The sequence below is a fragment of the Perca flavescens genome, chromosome 20 (assembly GCF_004354835.1).
Source record: "Perca flavescens isolate YP-PL-M2 chromosome 20, PFLA_1.0, whole genome shotgun sequence".
In the NCBI taxonomy this organism is placed as follows: domain Eukaryota; kingdom Metazoa; phylum Chordata; class Actinopteri; order Perciformes; family Percidae; genus Perca; species Perca flavescens.
In genome coordinates, this window is record NC_041350.1 from 24,905,014 (window position 1) to 24,927,574 (window position 22,561).

A 22,561-nucleotide genomic window follows, 5' to 3' on the forward strand; every position below is an offset into this window, starting at 1 on the left:
GCCTTCCCTTCCCATGTTTACAGGAGCCTCATTCTGACTCACCTTTCTTTTCTGAATGACTGGGAGTCTGTTGCGCGCATATGCAGTGAAAATACAGTAGAGCGTCTTACACAGTATTTTACACAGGATGGAAGAGCTTAACAATAGCCTAGAAAGGTGTTTGGTGTTTTAAGCCCCCAACGTCGTCTTGGAAGGCACTAGGATTAGGCTAGGGTTAAAGGTTGGGGTTAACTGCCTTGAAGTCGACGTTGGGGGCTTAAAACACCATTGAGCCTATAGAAATATTTGGGGTTGGAGAGTAAGTACATTTACTCAAGTAGCCATCTGTATTTAAGTAGCCTACACTTTTGAGGTACTTTACTAGAATATTTCCATTTTCTGCTACTTTATACTTCTACATTTGGCACAATGCATCATTTAATGAGATAATCATATGTAAAATCTTAATGTGCAGAGTATATAACTACAGCTGTAAATCAAATGCTGTGGAGTAAAAAGTAGCCTATTCCCCTCAACAATGTAGAATCACGTGGAAGTATTTTGAATATGTGCTGAAGTACTTGAGGTATATACACGCTACAAGAAAAGTTCTGCACTCAAACATTATTGATTGCATTATTATATTCATTCTTATTTGAATTCCTTTATATTCTGCTGGGTAGCTACAGCTAAAATAATATATCATCATTCATCAGTTGATTAATATTTTGTAGTGATCTAAATCTGCAAAGTAGTAGCTTAAGGGATTAAATATCAAGTACATGTAGTCAAGTACAAAGAAAAAATATAGTGCAGCATAAAATGAAAAGTATGAGTATCTCAGAATTGTACACATTAAAATTATACATTTCTTTTGCAGTGCGAGATTTTAAAATGGAGTTAGAAAACTCAAAATAGTTGTATTTTCTGAAACGGTGATGATATTCCAATAATCTTTTCTGAAATCAGACAGACATTCTAAATAATAATGACTTTACTGTTTATACTTGAAGTAATATATGTATAATTATGAAATGTACTTTTAACTGACTATTTTTTTTTACATTCATATATGGATGCTTTTAATTAAATCAATAGTCTGACAGTGTCCAAGTGTACTCAAGTAGCCTACTGCACTACAGTTCTGAGTTACTTGTACTTTACTTGTGTACCTAATCTTTGTGTTACTTCACACTTGTAGTGTACAGTTCATTCCAGGTGAAAAGATTGTAGTTTTTTTTTTTTATTTGTTTTACAGCTGTTAGGCTACTTGTTACTTAACAGATGATCTAAATCTGCAGGGTGACCAGTAGGTAAAAAGTAGGCTACTATATTTGCATCAAAAATGTAGTGGAGAAAGAGACTATAAAGTAGAATAAAATAAAATAAAAAAAAATAGTACAGTGCTTGAGTAAATGTAACCTACTTAGTTACATTGCACCAGTGGGTATTGCTAATTTGACCAAAGTAAAGGATCTAACCAGCTTACGTCTTAAACCACTGCTGAAAAAAAAAAAACCACCCAATATTAACAAAACTGCCTCGTCAGCAATTGTTAAAAGATGTTTGTGTTGATTCTTGAAAAGTTAGATATGTAACGTCACCGCCTGAAGTAACGCGTTACACTTACTTTATTCTCACTACAGTAGTGAGTATCCTCGCAGTCAGATCAACCTATATGCAGTCAACCTTGGGTAGCCTATAAAGCCACACTTGACAGCCGAACCCAGCCAATCCGCTTCGAGGAGGCGGGTCGTGTGCGCCCCGAGGCGTCCAATCGGATCCCTCGGTCGGTTATCGATTCAATGTTGTCTGAAGCAAAGTTTTTGCGTCTGTCGCTCCTCGCTGCTAGACCTGTCTACCGCGGAGAACCGCCGCTGGGCAACAACACCAGAGCAGATAGAGAGAACAGAGGCAGAGTTGGAAGGTGAAAGAGAGAAAGAGACAGAGAGAGGCAGAGGCAGCGAGCGAGCGAGCGAGAGAGAGAGAGAGAGAGAGAGAGGGGAAGCCGGGGGTGGACCGTTAATTTCATCCACACACCGTCTTGAATGCGTGGCGGAGAGTAGACCGAGCAAGCTAATATACTACTGCTGTAAAACGTCACCGCGCCGCGCCGAGGACCGGGGGACACCAGAGAAGCAGAGAGCGTCTAGGCTATATATCTATCTATAATACAGACATGCATAATATGGACGAGTATGACGGAGAAATTGACTATATGCATCAGGAAGATGACTGGGATCGGGATCTCCTCCTGGATCCTGCATGGGAGAAGCAGCAGAGAAAGGTGAGTGACTTCCTTCCACCTCCGGTGGAAAGGTGCGGAAGTGTACGCGGTTGTTGCTTGTGTTGACATTGACTATAACAGCATAATAATAAAGTTGGTTAATATTATTATTAGTATTATTATTATTATTATTATTATCACACATGAATTAGATTGACTGCAGCTCGATCCGTTAGCCTAAACCGCAGCGACTGTGGGCAGCGCCAAACACCGAACGGCAGCTGTTTGGGCTACTTTAATTATCTGCCTCATTATGGCTCCGGCTATCACCTGCGCGGCTTCCTCGGCTACTTCATATCAGGAGGCTGACTGTGCTCCAAAAACTTTTCTCGCCTCCGCATCTCCCACACTCTAGCACACATCCTGTAGGCTATAGCGTTATGAAATATCCTGGAGCAGGAGGGAAGGGAGTAGAAGAATAGGGGAGTAAAAAAAAAAAAAAAAAGGGGGGGCGGGAGTTAGAAAAGCGCTTAAAAACTGGACAGGACGCCCACCTTTCTAGCGCAACAGATGTCAGCCATGCGCTTGACTGCATATGGTGTGTGACTGGCCCCTCCTGTCATCTGGCTTATGATGCGACGTGGATTAGCCCATGCTTAACAACCCCGGGAGTGGGGGGTTGGTGGTGGTGGAGTGTGTGTGTGTGTTTGGGTGTGGGAGGTGGGGGCTATAAACCCCCATATGCACCTTAACTCATTTATTTAGCTGGTTGGCTAACTTACGCATGCCACAGACTTCTCTGGGGGCATTTCTGTGTTGTGTAGGAATGTTGTTTGCTATATCCAGGCCACAGGCTGGAATCTAGTTTATTCGTCTTTTACCTTTCTCAATAAATTAGGCTACTGCTTTCCTTCCCCGCCCCCCCCCGTGGATGAATATGAGCTCCATAACCCGGCGCGCACACGGGCCATCTCTATAATATAGGGCTGTAAGCCATCCATATATTGTCTTTTAACGAGCCGAATCACCTACACGCGTCCAACAGCTGCTGCTCTTTTTGTCCAGACAAGAGTATGAATGGCCTGTTTCGAGAAGGGGGGTGTTACTCTTTTTATTTATTTTATTTTTTTTTCCCTTGCTCCCCATACTTTTCCTCCGCTTTGAAAAACGGGGAGGAAAATCGCTGTGGAATCTGAGTAAGCGCTGCGGTTTGGGCTGGGCTTGCATGGGAGCAAGCGTGCCCAAAAATGGTAATAATCGGCCCCTCTCGCTGCCGCTGGAAAACTTTCCCCTTTAGTTTCTTTCTTGCTCTGCAAGCTCTCAGCTTCTAGTTTCCTGGATTATGTCATCGGCAGGCTGCTACCGGTCGAAAGCGAATTAAAGGAGGAAGGGGGGGGGAAGGAAAGGTATGCATGGCTGATGTCAGGTGTGGACGTTAGACAGGGCTGGACATCATCTCATGCTGCTACGTCTGCAGTGCCTTAAACGCATCATGCTATAAAGAGAGTTTACACATGCCTGAGGGAAGCAGTAACCCATGACAGTTGGCTCACGCATCCTCCCCCCCTCCTCCTCCCAGCCTGGATCACAGTCTTCCATCCTGGCTGAAATACTTTCCTATGATGACCCGCATATTTCTGTGCCTGCATGACCCTCGTTGATCTAATCATCCTGCAGAGAGTGAGGATCTTTTTATTCATCCGTTCCTCTCCACAAGAAGGCAGTAATAATAATAATAATAATAATAATAATAATAATAATAATAATAATAATAATAATAATGGCTGTGTTGAGATCGGAGTAGACGAACACAATCAGGGGCTGAGAGGGAAGACTGCAGCCCCCTTGGCAGGCATGCACCTCTGTCCTCGGAGCCACACACACACACACACACACACACACACACACACACACACACACACACACACACACACACACACACACACACACACACACACACACACACACACACACACACACACACACAGGGGTGGCAGTAGCTCAGTCTGCAGGAAGTTGGGTTGGGAACCGGAGGGTGGCTGGGTCAAGTCCCCTGTACGGTATGATATAAGTACGGTGGTGGACTGGTAGCTGGAGAGGTGCCAGTTCACCTCCTGGGCACTGCCAAGGTGCTCTTGAGCAAGGCATTGAACCCCCCAACTGCTCAGGGCGCCTATCCATGGGCAGCCCCCTCACTCTGACATCTCTCCATTAGTGCACGTAGAGGTACTGAGCATGTGTGTGTAATTCAGGCCTGTGTGTAATAACAACAGAGTGAAAACATTGGAATTTTTCCCTTGTGGGATTAATAAAGTATAAATTATTCACATATCCATATGCATGTGTACACACACACACACACACACACACAAACACACCGTTCCCTCCAGGCATCCGCAATCGGCTTTGCTGCTCATAAACTGATAAGCCTTTCACGTTTTGCCAATTGTTTCTCATCAAGAAAACAGTTATCGTTATTATTATTATTATTATTATTATTGAGATGTTTAGTATTTAAATGTATCAACCGGCGTGTTGGAGGTGCTTCCTTTGCCTTCAAGATAGATGTTGGTTTGGTTCAGTGTTGGGAACTTGACAGCTGTGCTTCTCTGTGTGTTGCTGTGCTTCTCCGTAGCCTTAAGACCATTCATTTGTTGGTCAAGAAGTGACGGCAAACATTTACCACCAAAGTCGTCTGGTTTGGCTCCCAGACACAAAATAAACTGCCAAAGTAGAGTTCTGAAGTCTGGTAAACTGGACTTAAACACTTCAAAAGCAGATAAGAAGTGTATATTGCGCGGTGAGCACTTTTTGGGTTTGGCTCCGTTTTGCAGTTCACTTTGACAGAGAGCGTTTCAAATATTTTGAGTCCGATGCAAGTCTTAACCTGACCCCCCCCCGCTCTCCTCTTATCTTGGAATCTTAATGTCTTTGCAGAGGCCAGGTGTCTCAGGTACACTGAGCCAGATGTTAACTGTTAAAGCGGCAGCTCCCACATATTTCCTCTCGACGCGGGACTTTGCTTATGTATTCGTCTGCAAACAAACGCACGCACCTCACCCATATTATTCACTCTCCAGCCTTTTCTTTCTGTTTTTCTAGCTGGGAGGTGGAGTTCAGGTGTTAACTGCCGAAGCCAATTTGTCCAGGTTTGTCCTTATAAGGAGATAGGCTGCTGCAGTAGCTTCGATCCGGCCCTGCCCTGTGAACCTCCCACCTCCCACTTCCCATCTCCCACACCCACTGGTGGAATGTAACTAAGTACATTTACTCAAGTACTGTACTTAAGAACACAATTGAGATACTTGTACTTTACTTGAGTTTTATTTATTTATTTTTTGTCCATGCCACTTTTTTTACATCACACATTTCAGAGAGAAATATTGTACTTTTTACTCCACTATTAATCTGACCACTTTAGTTACTTTACAAAAGATCTTTGCACACAAAACGCATGTAAAACATACTTTAAGCAAACGTTACTGATGACACTTAGATACTTTTTCTTAAGTAGCATCTTCAATGCAGGACTTTTACTTGTAACAGGGTATTTTTAGTGTGGTATTAGTACTTTTACTTAAGTACAGGATCTGAATACTTCTTCCTCCACTGCCCACACCCCAACCTCTGTGTTCCCAAACACTCCCAACCCACGGCCACATTCCCCTGCTCACAGATAAGATCCGCTCATTCCTGATTGGTCTGATGACGATTGGTTCACTTTTGCCAAAAAAATAAAAAACCCGTTTTTTCTCACTTTGTGACTTTGAGGCTCAAATTGATCATTTCTTTTTTCAGTATTTTATTGGTATTTAGTACATCACATTATATTAGGTGAGGTTACAAGTTGATGGATCGCCAATAAAGTATATCCACAAATGTATGTGCATTGATCAACATAAAAATAGCCATCAACTAAATGAAAAAACAAACAAAACAAATAACACAATGAATTTGAAGGACGAAAACAATAAAAATGGATAAATAAAATGAAAAATAATTTCTGCCTCCCCCTTCTCCCATCCCTCAAACGCCTCCCTTTGGATTCCCCACCCTGGACCTGGGGAACATTAAAACCAATTAATTGGAGTGATGGCATGGGTTTGCTATTTCCAAGAAGTCGAGAAGCCATCTTTGGTATATTGATCAGTTCTGACAGACATGGACCATACCTCTCCTGTGAGTCTTTCTCTGACACACTTAAGTGAAGAAACCAAGCGAAATGATGAAATAATAGATTTATTTTTGGAGACCGATCAAGGCGTGGGCGTTTTTTAGGCTGATGAGCAGCAACAACCGTGTATTGGTCAATACGTTTCTAGGAATTGTGACGCAAGACTCGATGAATCCTCCGTGCAGGAACTTGTCTTTTTGTGTGACAGACATGCATGCAGTTCCCACCGAGCCAATCAGTCATCGGTCTTGTCGCCACTTTACACTTTGACTAATCAGCGCTCCCTCGGGCGGGGCCGAGCATCCTGACCTACATCCACAGTTCCTAACATTTCACTGCTCCTGGAACAGAATAACACGTACCGCCACTGCATGACGATTAATGTTCAGGAAGGAAGACGACCCTGCTTTTGTTTTTCAGTTGAGTTCCATTATCTGACAAGTTTCAGGAAACTGACTCAAGGCGCGTGACGCGCGCGTGACGTTTTCTGTATTATTAAAGAGACAGTGGCCGTTTGCTAAATTGCATAATAGGATGTGTAATGTCAGCTCTGGCCACCTCACAAAATGCTTCCTGTCATCAGATTCCACTGTTCCCATGATGCACCTGGCGCAGCCCTCTTTTAACAAAAGAAGGAGAGCATCGCAGACTGGCGTTGACAAAGCAGGGAATGTGGAAAGAGTAAATTCTCTCTCTGTCTCTGTCTCTGTGTGGCAGGTGGCTCTGCTCCCTAGCATGATAAAGGCGTTATGTGCTGAAATGTTGCTTCTTTTCACTACATAAAACATGAGCGTGCCCCCCCCCCCCCCCATGCAAGTACATGGTGCTTGCATGAGATGTTCAGTCAGTGAATTACATCTGCAGGTCATATCAGTTCTCTTTTTGGAAAGGTGAGAAAAGCTTTTAATGCTTTCTCTTCCCTCAAATAAACCCCCCTAAAAAACATTTCTATTTAACGATAAATATTCTTAACTAAATGTGCACCTGTGAAAGTTTCAGTTTGGAAAGACATCCCCAGCTATTGCGTTCACAGTCAGAAACTCTGAAATAACCCAACCGGTTTCTAGAAGAGTTCATGTAGCCTACCGTAGGAGCCCGTCCCCCACAGTAAACAAATGGGGACTGAGAAAGTAGGTTATCAGAGCCTTTTAAAGTGCCCTTGAGCAGCACTTGCTCAGATAAAACTGCTCTTTGGCCTACAAAAGCCTATATTTCACATCACTTCTTAAACTTTTTTAAACTCTTCCATACATAAAATAGTTTGGAAAAATAAAATCTTATTCGCTTTCTTGCCAAGAGTAAGACCAGAAGACCAACACCACTCTCATGTCTGCGCACTAAATACGAAGCTACAGCCAGCAGATTAGGTCAGATGTCTTTACCTTAGGACAGAACCAGGCTAGCGCTTTCTGCCTGTTTCTTTTTTCTTTCTGAATGTTATTCAAACACTTTATTGTTATTTTGTCATTTGTTTCTGTATTTATTATTTGTTTATTGTTCATTTTATTGTTTAATATGTTTATGTAAGCACCAACAACCGAGGCAAATTCCTTGTATGTTACTTACTTGGCCTTAAATCCCTCTACTGATTCTGTGTCCAGTCTTTATGCTAAGCTAAGCTAACCAGCTGCTGCCTGTAACCTTATATTCAACTGAGCTTAAGTCTTAACTCTCAGCAAGAGAGTGGATTAGCATATTTCAAAGAAATTCCTTTTAGAGAGGTGACAACGAGAGGCAGTCTTGTGTCTCCGATGCGTCCTCCCATGATGCCTCAGGGAAATGAGCCAGCTTCTGTGTGCTTCTCGCCAGGAGACGTGCTGCTCAGTGTTCCATTCTCAGACACTCTGTGTCGGCTGCCGTTCTCCGTGAAAGAGTAAGAAGTAAGGAACGTTGAACGATATGTTAATGGAAGTCTGGCGTATGCTCTCGGGTGCTGCTAATCCTGCGTCCGCTCGCTCGCCATGGTTAACCCAGCCGGGGCCATAAATCCCAACAGGAGCTCCCCGATGGCCCCGCCCCGGTCACGCTGTCAGGGCCCTGTCTCGTTGGTCCTGATTGATGGGGTCACGAGCAGACCCCCCACGCAGCTGCGAGGGCCCAGAGAGAGCATCCGACCATCCACTCGTCCTATGGCAGGCAGCCTTACGCGTGTGCTCATAGTTCAGTCCGATTAGAGGTGGAGTCCAACTTTCTTCAATTCAGGAATCTGAGAGGAGTCTTCTCTTGAAACCAGCATTTTGTCGACTTACCCTAGCTTCCAAAAGTTTGTAATCACCCAGAAATATGTTGACATACTATGATTCTTTAGTTTTTAAGCATAGAAGCAAGCAAAATTAAATGAATTGACTTCAAATTAAAATCTTACAGATTTCCCTTTCCTTCTCTTTGCCGGCAACTATGGCGATAAGTGGTAATCTCAGGTGTGTTTTTACCTCTTTGAGTTTGCACTTGTTTTTGAAGTTCCATTTGTCTGTAATTATCTCTCTTTTCTTTTTGTTCGGCCATAGTAACCGTTTTCTCCCAAACCTAGCAGAGAGATCGCCGCTTCACACACATTCGTAATACTGCAAATGTAAGGGCTTTCATCAGTGGGCCAATGGCTCAGTCACCGATGTGTTACCTCATTCCGCGATACAAAGGGACTTAGCAGACATTTATTTAATTGAAAATCTTCAAGATTACTTTAAACTAATCCAATCTGATCATTTAAACAGGATTAATTAAGGATGAGTTTATCATCGAGAGTCAAGACACTAATGTAATGGCTGCTGAAAACGGGGCCTTTTTTTTTTTCTTCTAGCAGGAATAGCCATTTGCAATTTACATTTTATTTACAGTGTTGAAATTAATGTAATTCCACCTTTTTATAAGGAAAAAAAGAGGATATCATTTCTATCTAAAACATGAATATTTCTTGCTGACTCTCAACTTTTGACCGCGTTTTCCTCGAGTCCCAGTTAGGACTCGAGCCCGAGACAAGCTCACTTTCCTACCCACTCCTCGTCCTACCTCCCTTTTTCTTATTCTCCGTCAGCGATCGGACCAGGGTTTGATCGAGCACGTTTCATAATGAACCGAAACATCTTATTATGTGCCGCTAATGAGAAGCTCTCGGTTGGGAGGAAACCATGTACTCTTTATAGCCTGAAGGCCCGGGCTCGGTGTATGGAGTGTCAGACGATACTGACCTGTATCTGTTGACTCCACGTCCCCCCGGTGAGGTGTAGCGAGGCTCTTGTTGGAGAGCTGGTGGCAGTGTTCACTCTAGAGAGAAGTCAGTGGGACAGCTCACGCAGATTCATCCTTTTGTAGAGAGTCGTTTTACTACAAGTGGCTGAAACAAGCAGCTTTTTTTTTCACCGTGTGAACAAACTAATTTGAGTTTTAGCTTTGCTAGTGGTTTGGCTCTATGGATGGCGATGACGGTCGGTCGGTGGATTGTAATGGAATTTTGTACAGGCGTTCACGGTCCTCAGAGGATGATTAATCCTGACTTTGGTGATCCCTTGACTTTTCCCTTCAGCGCCACAATGAGGTTCACATTTGTGGTTTTGAGTGAACAACTATTGGATGCGTTTCCATTAAATTTGGTATGTCCCCCTCAGGATGAATTGTAATAAGTTAAACTCGGCTATACTTTTTAGTGTTAATTAGCAAATATTAGAATGCTAAAACGTTAAACTAAGATGTTAAACATTAGGGGCCCTATTTTAATGATCTAAGGCGTGAAGCGCGTGGAGCAGGTGCGTTTAGGGCGTGTCCAAATCCACTTTTGCTAGTTTGACGGCGGAAAAAAGGGTCTGTGCGCCGGGTGCATGGTTCTAAAGGGTTGTACTTAGTCTCTTCATTAATCATAGGTGTGTTTTGGGCGTAACATGCAATCAACCAATCAGAGATCATCTCCCATTCCCTTTTAAAAGCCAGGAGCATTTGGACCTTGGCGCATTGCTATTATGATGGCAGATTTGCGCTGCGACCGCTGCCTTCAAGGCACCTAACCCTAACCCTAACCTTAACCTTAATCCTAACCCTGTTTTAACCCAAACCTAACCATAACCAGTGCCTCCCAACGGTGCCTTCCAGGCAGCGCTGCCTGGAAGGCACCGTTGGCGGCAAAAAACACAGATAAACGTGCCGCTCAAGTAGCCTCCCAGAGCCACTATGGCTGAAGATTTTTAGTCCCAGACTTACCAACAATTATGGGATTGGTTGTTATCTTCCATCTGGAGAATTTCTTCCTTCCTAAAACGACTACAGGTTGTTTTCCAGCTTTAGATATTTAATAATCGAGTGCAACACGTTTTTAAGATGCATGAAACAACTTTTCATTGTTGTTGTCTTTGAATGTTGGTGACCTGTATCTCCTCTGTGTTTTGTGCTACATCTTTGTTGGGTTTAAAAATACCTGTTTCATTGCCAGCGATTAAGAAAGCAGATCCCAGCTCAATATGTCTTAAGAAAGGCACTCATCCTTTCTCGGTCTGGAAATCATTTTCATGCTTAAGTTGCAGTTCTTGTGCCTGAACAATTTCCCCTTGTATTTGTTTCAGGAAGGTGGACATTAATTCTTCCTCATCAAGCCTGTACAAAGCATCTTGTTCTAGAATTCACTGTTTGAAAAGTCAAATGTGAGCAATTACCGGGGCCTTATCTGAGTTGCCAGGGCCCTGATGCAAATTCTTGCATAGCTTATTTTCTCATGCCCATGCTCCAAATTTAGAAACGTATAGAGAAATCCGCTCCGAGCTCTCGGCTCTAGGTCATTAAACAGTTCCAAGGCCAGTTGTGCAATGGATTTGAACAACTCTTGCAGGGGTTTGGATACGTTTTGACTGCTTTGCATCGTAGTTTCATAACGGACAATTCATCCTTCACAGACCGGAGTGTTTTTTATTCCCAGCTCGGTGGCAGATTTGAGACCCCAGACAGGGAGTTTTTTTTTTTGGGGGGGGGATTCCACATCCACCATGGGATTTGGGGTCAAGGTGCATTTCCTGTGGAGCAGGAAAAACAAAAAACAAAAACTGCTCGATGCTCGAACACGTCTGGAACCACTACACACTTACGGTCACATGTCTTCAATAGCATTACGACCCAGAGGGGGTTTATAGGCGATCGGCCCGCATGTTTCCAAGGAATTTTCCTGCCCCACATGGGAAGCATGTAGCTAATGCTATTAATCAAACTGCACGCGTTCTCAAGTGCATGTGCTCCCTTTGAAGCCGAGGTTGGGGGGGGGGGGCTCGTACCGTGCTCGGAGAGTCTGGGAACATGTGAGCAGCTGTGCGGCGTCTCATGGAAGAGTGAAAGCCGTAGATAGATACTGTGGTAAAAGCAGGCAGCAGATACACCTTTCCATTCAGTAGCTGGGTAGGTGGAGCTCCATGGGGGAGGGGGATGGATGGAGGGAGGAAGGAAGGAGGGAAGGAGGGAGAGTGGAAGAAGAGGTTCAGACAGAGGAGCTTTCAGGTCTCCGCACAAAGAGAGCGTGTTCAGGAGGCCGTTCTTTGTCACACTGTCAACCTGGAGTCAGTAATGTATCATCACTCAGCTCTCCAGTGACTCTTTACTGCTTCAGAGTGATCCCCTCCTGCAACATATACTTGCTCGGCCATTAACAGCGTTTGGCAAGTTACTTTATAAAATGTTTTCAATTGCTCTCACGTATTGAAAGTAACTGCATCGCTTCACTAATTACTCAACAGACGAGTAAGGTGTCCACACAATTCTATCTGTATTTCAAGTGAAAGTTGAGCATTTTTGGTAAATTTCCTGGTGGAGAGTTCAATGTTCGATATCAGGCAAGAGCCAGCAGCTGCTTAGCTTAGCTTAGCTTATCTTAGCTTAGCATAAAGACTTTCCTTTTAACACATGAGGAAATAGAAAACAAGATATTACGTTTTAACAAGCGCTCAGCGTATTCTAGCAAACAATCCACATTGTCGAAGTAATGGAGCATTACTTGGATTAGGAAATGTAAAAATAACCACTGGATTTCAAATCGTCATCTCTTAGACTACTTGTTATTAGTATTCACATGACTGTAAGGTGACTGTAAGGTGTTACTTAGTAAAGAGTTATTGCCCCAAACTGGTCCTTAACCATAATGTCGAGAGGAGGGAAGGCTTTTAAATGAAAGTGGTAACCTGTAAGATCAAAGTTGATCACAGTGATCTTAAAGGTCGTTCTACTGTCAAGCTCGTGTTCTCGATGAAGTTTGACTTTTTTCGTGGCGACTCCCCAGCTCTTCTCCTGCTGTTTATCCAAAATCCGCCGCTGCTTCTTCTGCCGGAAACTTATCGACGCATCGCTTCCCATGCAACCCAGGATTCTTTCCCCCGGATGAGCTGACTCTGGGAGTGTTAATGACAAAAATTCAGAACTGTAAAAACAAAAGTGTCCCTTATGCCAGTTATGGTTCCTCTCTCATTAGTTTGTCTCCCCTTTGCTTCCCTCTTTCTTTTTGCTCTCTCTCTCTCTCCCTCCACCATCTCTGTATTCCCCCCATCTGCCCAATGTGACTGAGTGGGTGGCGATGCATGTAAGGAAAAAGTTAGTTGAAATCTCCCCCCAGCCTTATCAGGAAGCCGGTCTTCCACTGCGCACAGCGTGGAACGTCGCTATTATTTGCTCTTTGTGTAATAAATAGGCAATTGCGGCATTTGAACAATGTAGACAGGATGTTTCTTAGGGTTTTATTTACACTGCAGGCAATTAAGTCTAATTCAGAGGGAGTTAAATTCAATGCGGTGAATCAGCCTTCCTAGGTGGCCAACGTTACAGGCAAGGAGTGAGTAATACAGGCAACGATTTAAAAGCCACAGTGCAAAGAAAGAAAGGAGATAAAGCCAAATGTTGCGGAGTACTGTGATAATGTTGGAAATAAATCAATCCATCAATCAATCTGCGTTAGAGAGTCCTTGGGAAGGGAGTGTTCTGATGGAGGCCAGAGGCCATTTGTCCCGCGCTCTTCCACTTTTTTCTAAAGTGGGACAAGTATTGAACGTCTGAATTTCAATCAGTGGCTGCTATCGATTGTCTGCTCCGCCGGCGCTCCCCGATCAGTTGGAGTTTGACTCGCTGCCGGCGTGTTGCGCTACGCGCCGATGACCCTGTGCTCTTTGCGGTACAGTCTAAGAACTGACCAACGCTTCTTTTCCCCCCCGCACTACTTTTCCGTCTTTGTTCCCCGCCGCAGGATTAGTCCACACGCTCCGGACGCCCCGTGATTTGCGACCGTAAACAACAGCGGCCGCTCTGAAGTGCCCACGGCACATCTCATTACAAGTTGTAACAGACACCCCCTCTGGTCTGGGACAGCCCCACCCCCTTGGTAAAGCATTACACAGGGAGAGGCGGCCTGCAGCATGCCGGTGCGTAGTGGAGGGCCCTTGTTAGAGCGCCGAGGGCAGCCGAGTGGTTTGAGCCGTGTGAAATGCTGGCAGCTGCTGCGGCTGGACTCTACATGGACACAGACAGGGAGGGGGGAACGGCAGCAGCAGTCACAGCCGCTCATTTGGAGCTGCGGGTCACTTAAAAAGGCTGAGATGAGCTCTACAGAGAACACACACGTGTGTGTGCATGTCCTCTTCAACTGATCTCAGGTCTGGCTTTTCTTTACCATCACAAGGCGCAGCACCCAAGCCGTTTTGGGCACCAGCTAAGCCGAATAAATGTTACTAAGTGACTTTTCCCAGATCTAATGGTTGTAGTTGGTCCCCAGTTGACTTCTTTAGCAAGTTTTGTCTTTGTCTCTAGCTTTTCCGTGGTTTTAAACACAGATATGGTACTAATAATGGTCAAAAAATGATGGATATTTTATTGAAAATTGAGCATTTTCTTAAGGGATGGCCCCTAAACCCCCTCCAAATACATCCTCCTAAGTCTTCCACAAACCTAGAGAAAACACGTCTTCTTTTTCGTTTCGCCCTGACTTTGCCGTGAACCATTTCTTCTTTTTCTCGCCTCTTGCGATTCCAACCTCTGTGGCCTTCTGCTGATCCATCCCAGAAAAGCCAGAGAAGAAACTTTCTTTCCCTTTCAAAACCTAATGTTACGTTAATGCCGTCGGTCATGTTCTCAGGTCGAATTTGGGTGAAGCTGTTACTGTGCACCTTGGATACCCTGCAACACATTCTATATCGTCTGTCCTCCAGAACAGTCCCAAGCATAGGGTTTCCCAGCTGAGGTGGCTTTACTTTCAGGTTTGCAACGTGCTTCATCACGAACGTAAGATGTGGTCAATCAGTCAATCAATCAATCAATCAATCACCTGCCGAGCTGAATCGGACAGATCCTCCAGCCTCTCAACTCAATATGAATGCAAATGACGGTTTAAACAATCACCCCTCTCATTAAATGCCCTTTGCTGTGTGAAGTAGCGCCGCTGTTAGCTTTCCCTGAAGCTGAATAAGCCTGATATTTCATAAAAACGTTTCTTAATTTCTTCTGCCGTTGGTGGAGGCGATTTTCTTTCTGGAAACCCTGCAGCACTATCCCTAGAGATAAATAAATAAATGATCATCCTGAATGTACAATAATGGCACCTTTTAAATATAAAGATTCTGCATGTAACAAATGAGCATTTCTTTGTCATAGATTGATCTATGCATATTGTCCAGTTAATTGGGGGAGAAGCCGAACTGTTTTTTTTTGTGGTGCTCTACCCTAACCAATCTGCACAGAGTGACGTATTTTGACCAAAAAAAAAAATACTGTGTCAGAAGTTGTTTCTGTACGGTAACTCAACTACGACAACCAGTACAGCCGTGGTGATCTGATCAATCTCATGATCAGCCACGCTTTATATTTCTGTCGCCACCTTTGTGGCCATTAGTCGCTACTTTTCATGGATGCAGCTAGGTTGATAGGAGATATCACGGGGCTTATCTCTCCTGAAACCAGCTTCTAGGTTATATTTTTTTTTTTTTTTGCTGAACTGAAAATGTTACCACTTCTCTATTTGACTCACATGTGGAACTGATGATCAGGAAGCTTCATTTTTGTGTGTTTGGATCTCACGCATTAACAACTCTGAGGCCAAAGCAAGCCCTGCACACACACACACGCTTATATCTTGCACACAATACATGTTCAAGCAAAGAAGTTCAGGTAAAACGTGGAATAGTGTAGCATTTTTGTAACCTACAAACTACAAAACTTTCAGATACAAGATAGTATCGTTAATTTTGAACAGTGTTGGAATGTTTGAAGTACATTTACTCAAGTACTCTACTTAGGTACAATTTGTGAGGAACTTTGAGGTGCTTTACTTGAGTATTTCCATTTTATGCTTGATACTTTTACTCAGAATTTCGGAAGCCAATATTGAGTGTTTCACTCCACTATATTTATTTGACAGCATGAGTTACATGTTATTTTGCATTTTGATGATGAAATTATTTTTTATTAATTTACCAGGCAGTATATAAAGAATATGAAAATTAACTCCACCTCTACCAGCTGCAACATTCAAGTGATGAACACTTTATTGCATCATGAAATATAATCCAGAAATACCGGTATATTATTCATTATTCTGAAATGGGCCATTCTGCGTAATGAGTACTTTTGGTACTTTAAGTATATTTTGATGTTAATAATTATGTACTTTTACTTAAAGAGATATTTTTACTCTGCCTGCGACCTGGGGGTGGGACGGGTGGGGAGGTGGGAGGGATTTTGTTCAAATCTACACGACCTGTGATTGCTGCATAAACAGTTGTTCGTAACTGAAAAATGAATAAATAAACGTTGTTTAAAAAAAAAAAGAGAGATATATTTTTACTGTCACACTGCCCACACGAAAATGACACAGAGCTGGATTCAAATGGGCGAAGTTTCCCTTTAAGTAAGACATGTAACAGAGGTTTTTTTTTTTTTTCAACTGTAGTATTGCTACTTTTACTTAAGTAAAAGATCTGAGTACTTCTATAACCACTGATTTTGGATATGTTAAAGACTATAATGCACTCTGAAGTGTTCTGGTATAAGAACATGTTGAACAATGTATAGGTTTAGTTGTTTTAGCTTCCTGCAGCCTCCAAATAGCTCGTGTGGAGGTAAAGTAGGGCTGCCCAATTATGAAAAAAAATCAGTTATTTTGGTCAGTATTGACATCACGATTATTAACACGATTAGTCATTGACTTTTGGAAAGATGTTGCATTTATTGAACTTAAAAAAAAACGTTAAATCAACAATGAAAACACCTTGAGCTGTGAAATTTCCCTTAATACTTCTACTGTTGAACTTTTAAAGATAAAGCACAAAGGTAAAGAATATGTTTTAGGTGTCCTTACTTACAATATCAATGAACACCTGTAGCCAACCTGAAAGTATTTTCTTTTTCCATGATACAGAAAGTGTATGTGTTTTTTTTTGTTTTTTGTTTTTTTGTGAAAAAGTGTTGCGTCTGTGCTCCTGATACCATCGAGCTTGATGGATAGAAAAGCGTCACGCGCGTACAATGGCGTTACCAGAACACATACAGTACGGCCGGTGATGTGTTGAAAGTGCTCTTTGTCAGAGTGCAGCGTAGCTCCGCCCAGCTCCGCATTTCTCCGAGTCAGGTGACGGTCAGCAGTGACAAAGCGCTGCTCCGGCACAAAGCAGCAGCAGCAGCCACGGCCGCGCCGCACACTTCCCAACACACGACCGCTGCGGGCAAATGGAGGTGCAGCTGACTCATGGCTACTGTGTTATGACGCGGGTGAATAGGCCACTGTACTTCCCATCACCCTGTTTAGATTGGCATCTGACTGTTGTGAGAGAGCACGACAGCTCAAGCATGACTCAGGAATTATGGTGTGCTGAGTCGCTGTGATGACAACTTTTATTCCTGTTCAGCGGAAAAATAAATTCCTTGTCTCTTTTTTTTTTTTTTTTTTTTCTGTTCTCTTTTTAAATAAAGTTGTGTTGAAATTCATTGATACTTTGACTTTACAGTCATCTAATGATGATGATGTTTGGTAGGTGTTACATAATGTATATTTTGTTATTTTGCTGTGAATATATAATATAAAATATAAAGTGATACACGCACAAAATGTATAATATATAGAGGAACTATTTAGAGTTGAATGACGGGTGTGCTTTGTCCCGCTCCTTTTCGGACATATTGAACATATTGTTGGTGACTTTATAGCTATTATTTTTTCTTTTGGTGTGTTGCTACAAACGTATTGTGTTTTTATATTTTATTGTTTTTTGTTCGAAAGGAAAAATAAAGAGATTAAGAAATAAGCTTTCTAATCAACATACTCTCTTTAGAATTTACATTTTATTGTATGCAATGCATTTTTGACCCTGCAGCTGTATAACTCAACATGTACGCATGTACACAGTCCTCCATGTTTGTTTAAGTACCATAAAGCCAAGCTGCGTCTTCAGTTTGGACTCCTAGAGTCCAGAGAACAGGCTTCTCCACAGACGGGCCTTTGTGACGTGGGACACTCCCAATTTGAGCCGGAGAAGCGGGGAGAGACATGCTCATACTGGGCTTTGAAATGACTTGTTGCTCAGCATGGTGCTCTTTGATGCCTGGGCTCTATTTGAATAGCATCTGCACGTTGATTTGCATCCGATTTGTGTGCCGTGAGATCACCACAAGTGCCTCATCTTCTTATCAACTTGCGTCCTGCTCATGTTTAGGCATTTGTCAGGACATATTTGTTTTTGTTTTTCTCACCAAATATGGAAGAGCTATAACCACTGAAGCGGATGTGAAGTGTTTCTTGTGTGGGCAGAAGGCCCTTGACAGTTTATAGATGTGAGAAAAATAAAATAAGGCTATAGATTGGTGGGCGGCCTACTTTATTTTCAGTGGTGGAAGAAATACTCTGATTGTTGAAGTAAAGTATCAATACCACGATGTAAAAAGCCTTGAATAAGGAAGTATCATTATTAAAATGTAGCCTACGTTTAAAGGCAGGGTTGGCAACTATTTTCAATATACACTTTTTTATGTATTGTTTGAAATGGTCTTTACACCACGACAGCAATAAATAACTTATGGGTTCTGAAAAAGGAGCCAAAAAGATCCCTCAATCTGTAGCTGCTGTAATCTTGTAAAAAACCTCCACCAATCAGTCTCGAGGTCCGCTTGGAGAGAACCAATGAAATGCTTCCTTGCCCCGCTGCGCGTACTGCCCCCTCCCGTTTACGAGCCAGAGCTTAATGTGCGTTGTCGTCTCATTGCTAACAGTGGTCCTGTTAGTTATGGACACACGGTGTGATAATGTTAGGGGTTTGCTGACCGGTTAATGAGACGTGAAGTAAAATTGCGGTCCTTCCTCCGCTCTGTGGAAAACGGCCACGCAGCTGTACTGTGTGTGGGTCGGAGCCCCGATTTTTGCCACTAAAATGTAGTGAAACAAAAGTCAAAGGTGGTGTGGAATGGAAGTACTGTATGTGCAGTAGGCCTACTTAAATGTATTTAGTTGCATCCACGACTGAACATACCACCCTCACAGCCTTTGGAATCTCCGAACAGGATGGATGTTTGGTCCAGCAGCAGTTTGAGAATGATTTTAGGCAAGATCACTTGAACTGGAAATCCTTGAGTTCCACCAAAACATTGTTTGAAAGTCGTTGAAATTAGGGTCCAGGCGAACTCTCACCATCACAGACGTTTTTGTGTGTGTGTGTGTGTGTGCATGTGTGAACGTGTGTGTGTGTGTGTGTGTGTGTGTGTGTGTGTGTGTGTGTGTGTGTGTGTGTGTGCGCCGACACGTTGGATCGAGCGCTCGGGGAGCTGTGGATGTGGGTTTTAAAGAGCCTCGGTGCAGCCAAGCTGTTTGTTTGTGAGTCTCCAGGCTTTTGTGGTTGTCATAGCAACTGCTCCGTGTTAGGTGCTCTGCGGCATTTTCACAGACGAGCCACTCTTTGTTAAATGAACTCGGCAGAGGAAAGAGCTACTACCACTCTTTGACTTCACACACACACACACACACACACACACACACACACACACACACACACACACACACACACACACACACACACACACACACACGAATAAGCATCAAGACCACAACAGAGTAAATATCAGTGGACTGGTCACAATAGCTGCTATTCTTTGTCAGTCTGCACTTTTTGATCGGCTCACTGCTCTGTCATCACGCGCTCCAACTGTGTGTGTGTGTGTGTGTGTGTGTGTGTGTCTCTGCATGCACGTGCAGGTGCGCGTGTTGCAGGGCATTTGCTTGTATGCGTCTGCACGCATGTCATTTGTGCACAATCCGTATGCAGACCGACTGTAAATGTGTTTCTGTGTTAGCGTGTTTTTTCTCTGTACTTGCGTTCACGCTCCACAGTGCATTTGCTTCCGCGCGCACTCTCCCTCGTGCACGCGTGTGCGCTAAAGCAGCAGCCAAGGCGCTGGATAAGTGTAATGGGATGAGATGTGCTGAGTTGGCAGTTTGCAGTAACAGCCTGTTTGAGTGCCCGGTTGGGTGGATGCTGCACCTGAGAGACTGTCTCACTCCATCATGACTGCAGGCTGGAAGAAACAACTCTTCCTCTTCTCTGGTGGGCCGGGAGAGACAATTTTCGGACAATAATCGACTGTGAAAATAATTGTTAGTTGCCGCCCTAGTCTGAACTGAGACGGGGGGAAAAAAAAAAAAAAAAAAGCAAAATGGAAAGGAATGTCGACAGCTTCATCAAGACACGGAGCGAGGCATTCTGGTTTTCTGGTTGTCCGTCAGTCCCATTCTATCTATCCCTCTGGACCCCCTGAGGGGGAATCTCTTCACATTAGGCACAAACGTCCACTCGGACTCGAGGATGAAGTGATGATTGTGGAGGTGCGAGTCCTCACGTCTGTCCCATTCTCATGAGGGTTTGTCTCTGGACAGACACGGATGCAAACTCCAACTCGTCTGGTTGGCAGAGGCATACAACCGCAAGAGCGGTGGTTCTAGTTATTTTTTTATTGCTGCGGCATTATTGTGAATCAAATGCATGGAGTCTCTAATTGTATGCACATAGAATTTCAATTGAAGTCCTGTGGGTTTGAAAGGTCCATGACATACACACACATACACACACACAACAGTGTGGGTGTGTGGGTAGTCAGGCTGTACTCTCCTGTGAGCTTTAAAGGAAGGAGACACAGAGGGATGAACGGTGACCTTTGACCCTTTCAGCGCACTCCCCCTGCTATTTGGCAGGCCCTCAGACTCCTGTCCTTCCTGTGTTCGAGAGAGACCGAGAGAGAGAGAGAGAGAGAGAGAGCGAGAGAGAGAGCGAGCGCTTTGTCTGGGCTGTAACTGAGAGAGGAAGAAAGAGATTTGTCCAGCAGGTTAAGGAGGCAGAAAGGCCATATTGTTCCTGTCCATGACTCACGCTTTGTACGCAGCGCTGTCGTGCTGTTTGTGCTGGCCGTGTAAATGTTGGGGTGTCCCAGTAGACGTCAGTGGTTTGTCCATTTGTTTGCCTGTCTCAGGGTCAGACGATTTCAATGACCGGTGGTCTCAGTGCCCCTTAAAATGCCCATGACAGAAATAGAATATTCCAGTTTTACTGCAACTTGGGGGTTATTTTAAGTTTTGACCAACATTTTCATTGGTTATGAAAATATTGAACTACATCCATCTGCATCAGGGCGAGAGTCACGAGTGGCCAGACGATCAGACAGGACGTAAACTAGCCACCTGCGTAGCCACATCATCTAGACCACTTTATTTGGAGGTAAAACTGAAAGGGGGGGAAAAATGTTGCCATGTTCCCAGATCCAGGATCTCTTTATTACTCATAGGAACAATAGCTACACAAAGATGCAAATTCTTAAAAATAACCCTTTAACAATAAAGCGTGGGTTTATGAAAACGTTTTGTGTCACCTCTGTCCGCTGTGAGCCAAAGCAGCTGATTTGTAGCAGCCTCTTTCCAGCACTTTCTTGGGAAATGCTGCAGTTTGTGGTGAAAAGCAACAACAAAAAAAAGTACACCGCCAAATATCAGTTTTGAGCCCTATTGTGCCCCCTTTTTTATGTGATGGAATGGTTTAGTCCAAGTTCTCGGTCAGAAAATTGCACAAAGAAAATGAATTTAATTGCTCACAAAAATAGGCAATGGAAACATGGTGATGTAGTGTCTTTCGAACTTTCACTGAAGCAGACGATAACATAACATTGGTAGTTAAAGAGGCATTGTACCGTCAACGTCGGTCTCATGACTGAATGCAGTCCACGCCACATCTCTCTAGTGGAATATTGTAGAACAGGGATTTTTGAAATTTGGATGGTTAATTGTTCAGCTCAAAAGTCAGCACTATTGACCATTCACAATCAGTCGATGACTCAAATTCACATATCGGAGTTCACAAAAATTCAGCTCCATGTCAAAGCTAACCATGGTTTTCTTTGCCTTCGTGAGCATGTCCACTGATTGCTCCGATTTCATTGAAAGTAATTGATTTTGTGTGGAACATTTGCAATCAAAATGCTGACGTTGGGGGGGGGGGAAATCTGTTTCTTTCCCTGTCTTATTTGTCTGTCTTCCCACCTGAGTCTTCCTCAGGAATAGTAGTTGTTCTGCCCACTACCGTCATTTTCCTCAGACTTTGCGTCATGCCTCTCTGATCTCTCGCCTCCCACTTAACTGCTGAGATGGAATTACGTTTTTGAGTCCCTCTTCCTGCCAGATGCATGGAGCCACAGCACAGCCCATCCTGCATCATGGCCGCTCCATTCACTGCGCTTCACTCTGGCTCTTTTTTTCCCCCTCTCTGCTGGGCCTCCAAACTGAAGGCAGCAGTAACCTCTCTTCTTTTTTGGATGACAGTTCCTTTTTTCTTTTCGGATGTAACCCATATCTGATATCTATATCAACTGACAGCACTGTCAAAAATGCACACCTCATCACATCTTTTTCAACATCTGCACTTTTCTAGCTTGTTTGTTTCATCTTTTGACCAAATTGAGACCTCTCTACCAAATCAAGTTATTCTGTAACTCCGTTTTCAGGTGAGCTAAAGATTTACTTATTGTCATGGCAAAACTGGAAAAAAAATAAAGTTGTATGTAGGTTGAAAGGCTTGGAATACAAATGTGTACCATGTGTTCTCTCCTGCCTTTTGCTGTTAAACTTAATTAGAAATCATCATATTTGCGAAGATCTATAGAGGGGGATTTCTCTTTTTTGCTTTGGTGTGACTTCTAGGACTTTGTCTATAAAA

General features: G+C 43.4%; 1 protein-coding gene across 4 annotated transcripts in view; it reads left to right on the forward strand.

Moving 5' to 3' along the window:
- Positions 1 to 1,766: 1,766 nt before the first annotated feature.
- The window catches only part of actn1 (actinin, alpha 1), a 71,528-nt gene continuing 50,733 nt past the window's right edge, over positions 1,767 to 22,561 (forward strand). For 3 of the 4 annotated variants that reach the window (XM_028565303.1, XM_028565301.1, XM_028565302.1), the window contains exon 1: positions 1,768 to 2,266. In XM_028565303.1, coding sequence (XP_028421104.1) covers positions 2,159 to 2,266 — 108 coding nt within the window. In that variant the 5' untranslated portion in view covers positions 1,768 to 2,158. Of the gene's footprint in view, positions 2,267 to 22,561 lie in introns of all 4 variants that reach the window. The other variant, XM_028565304.1, reaches the window with a different exon arrangement.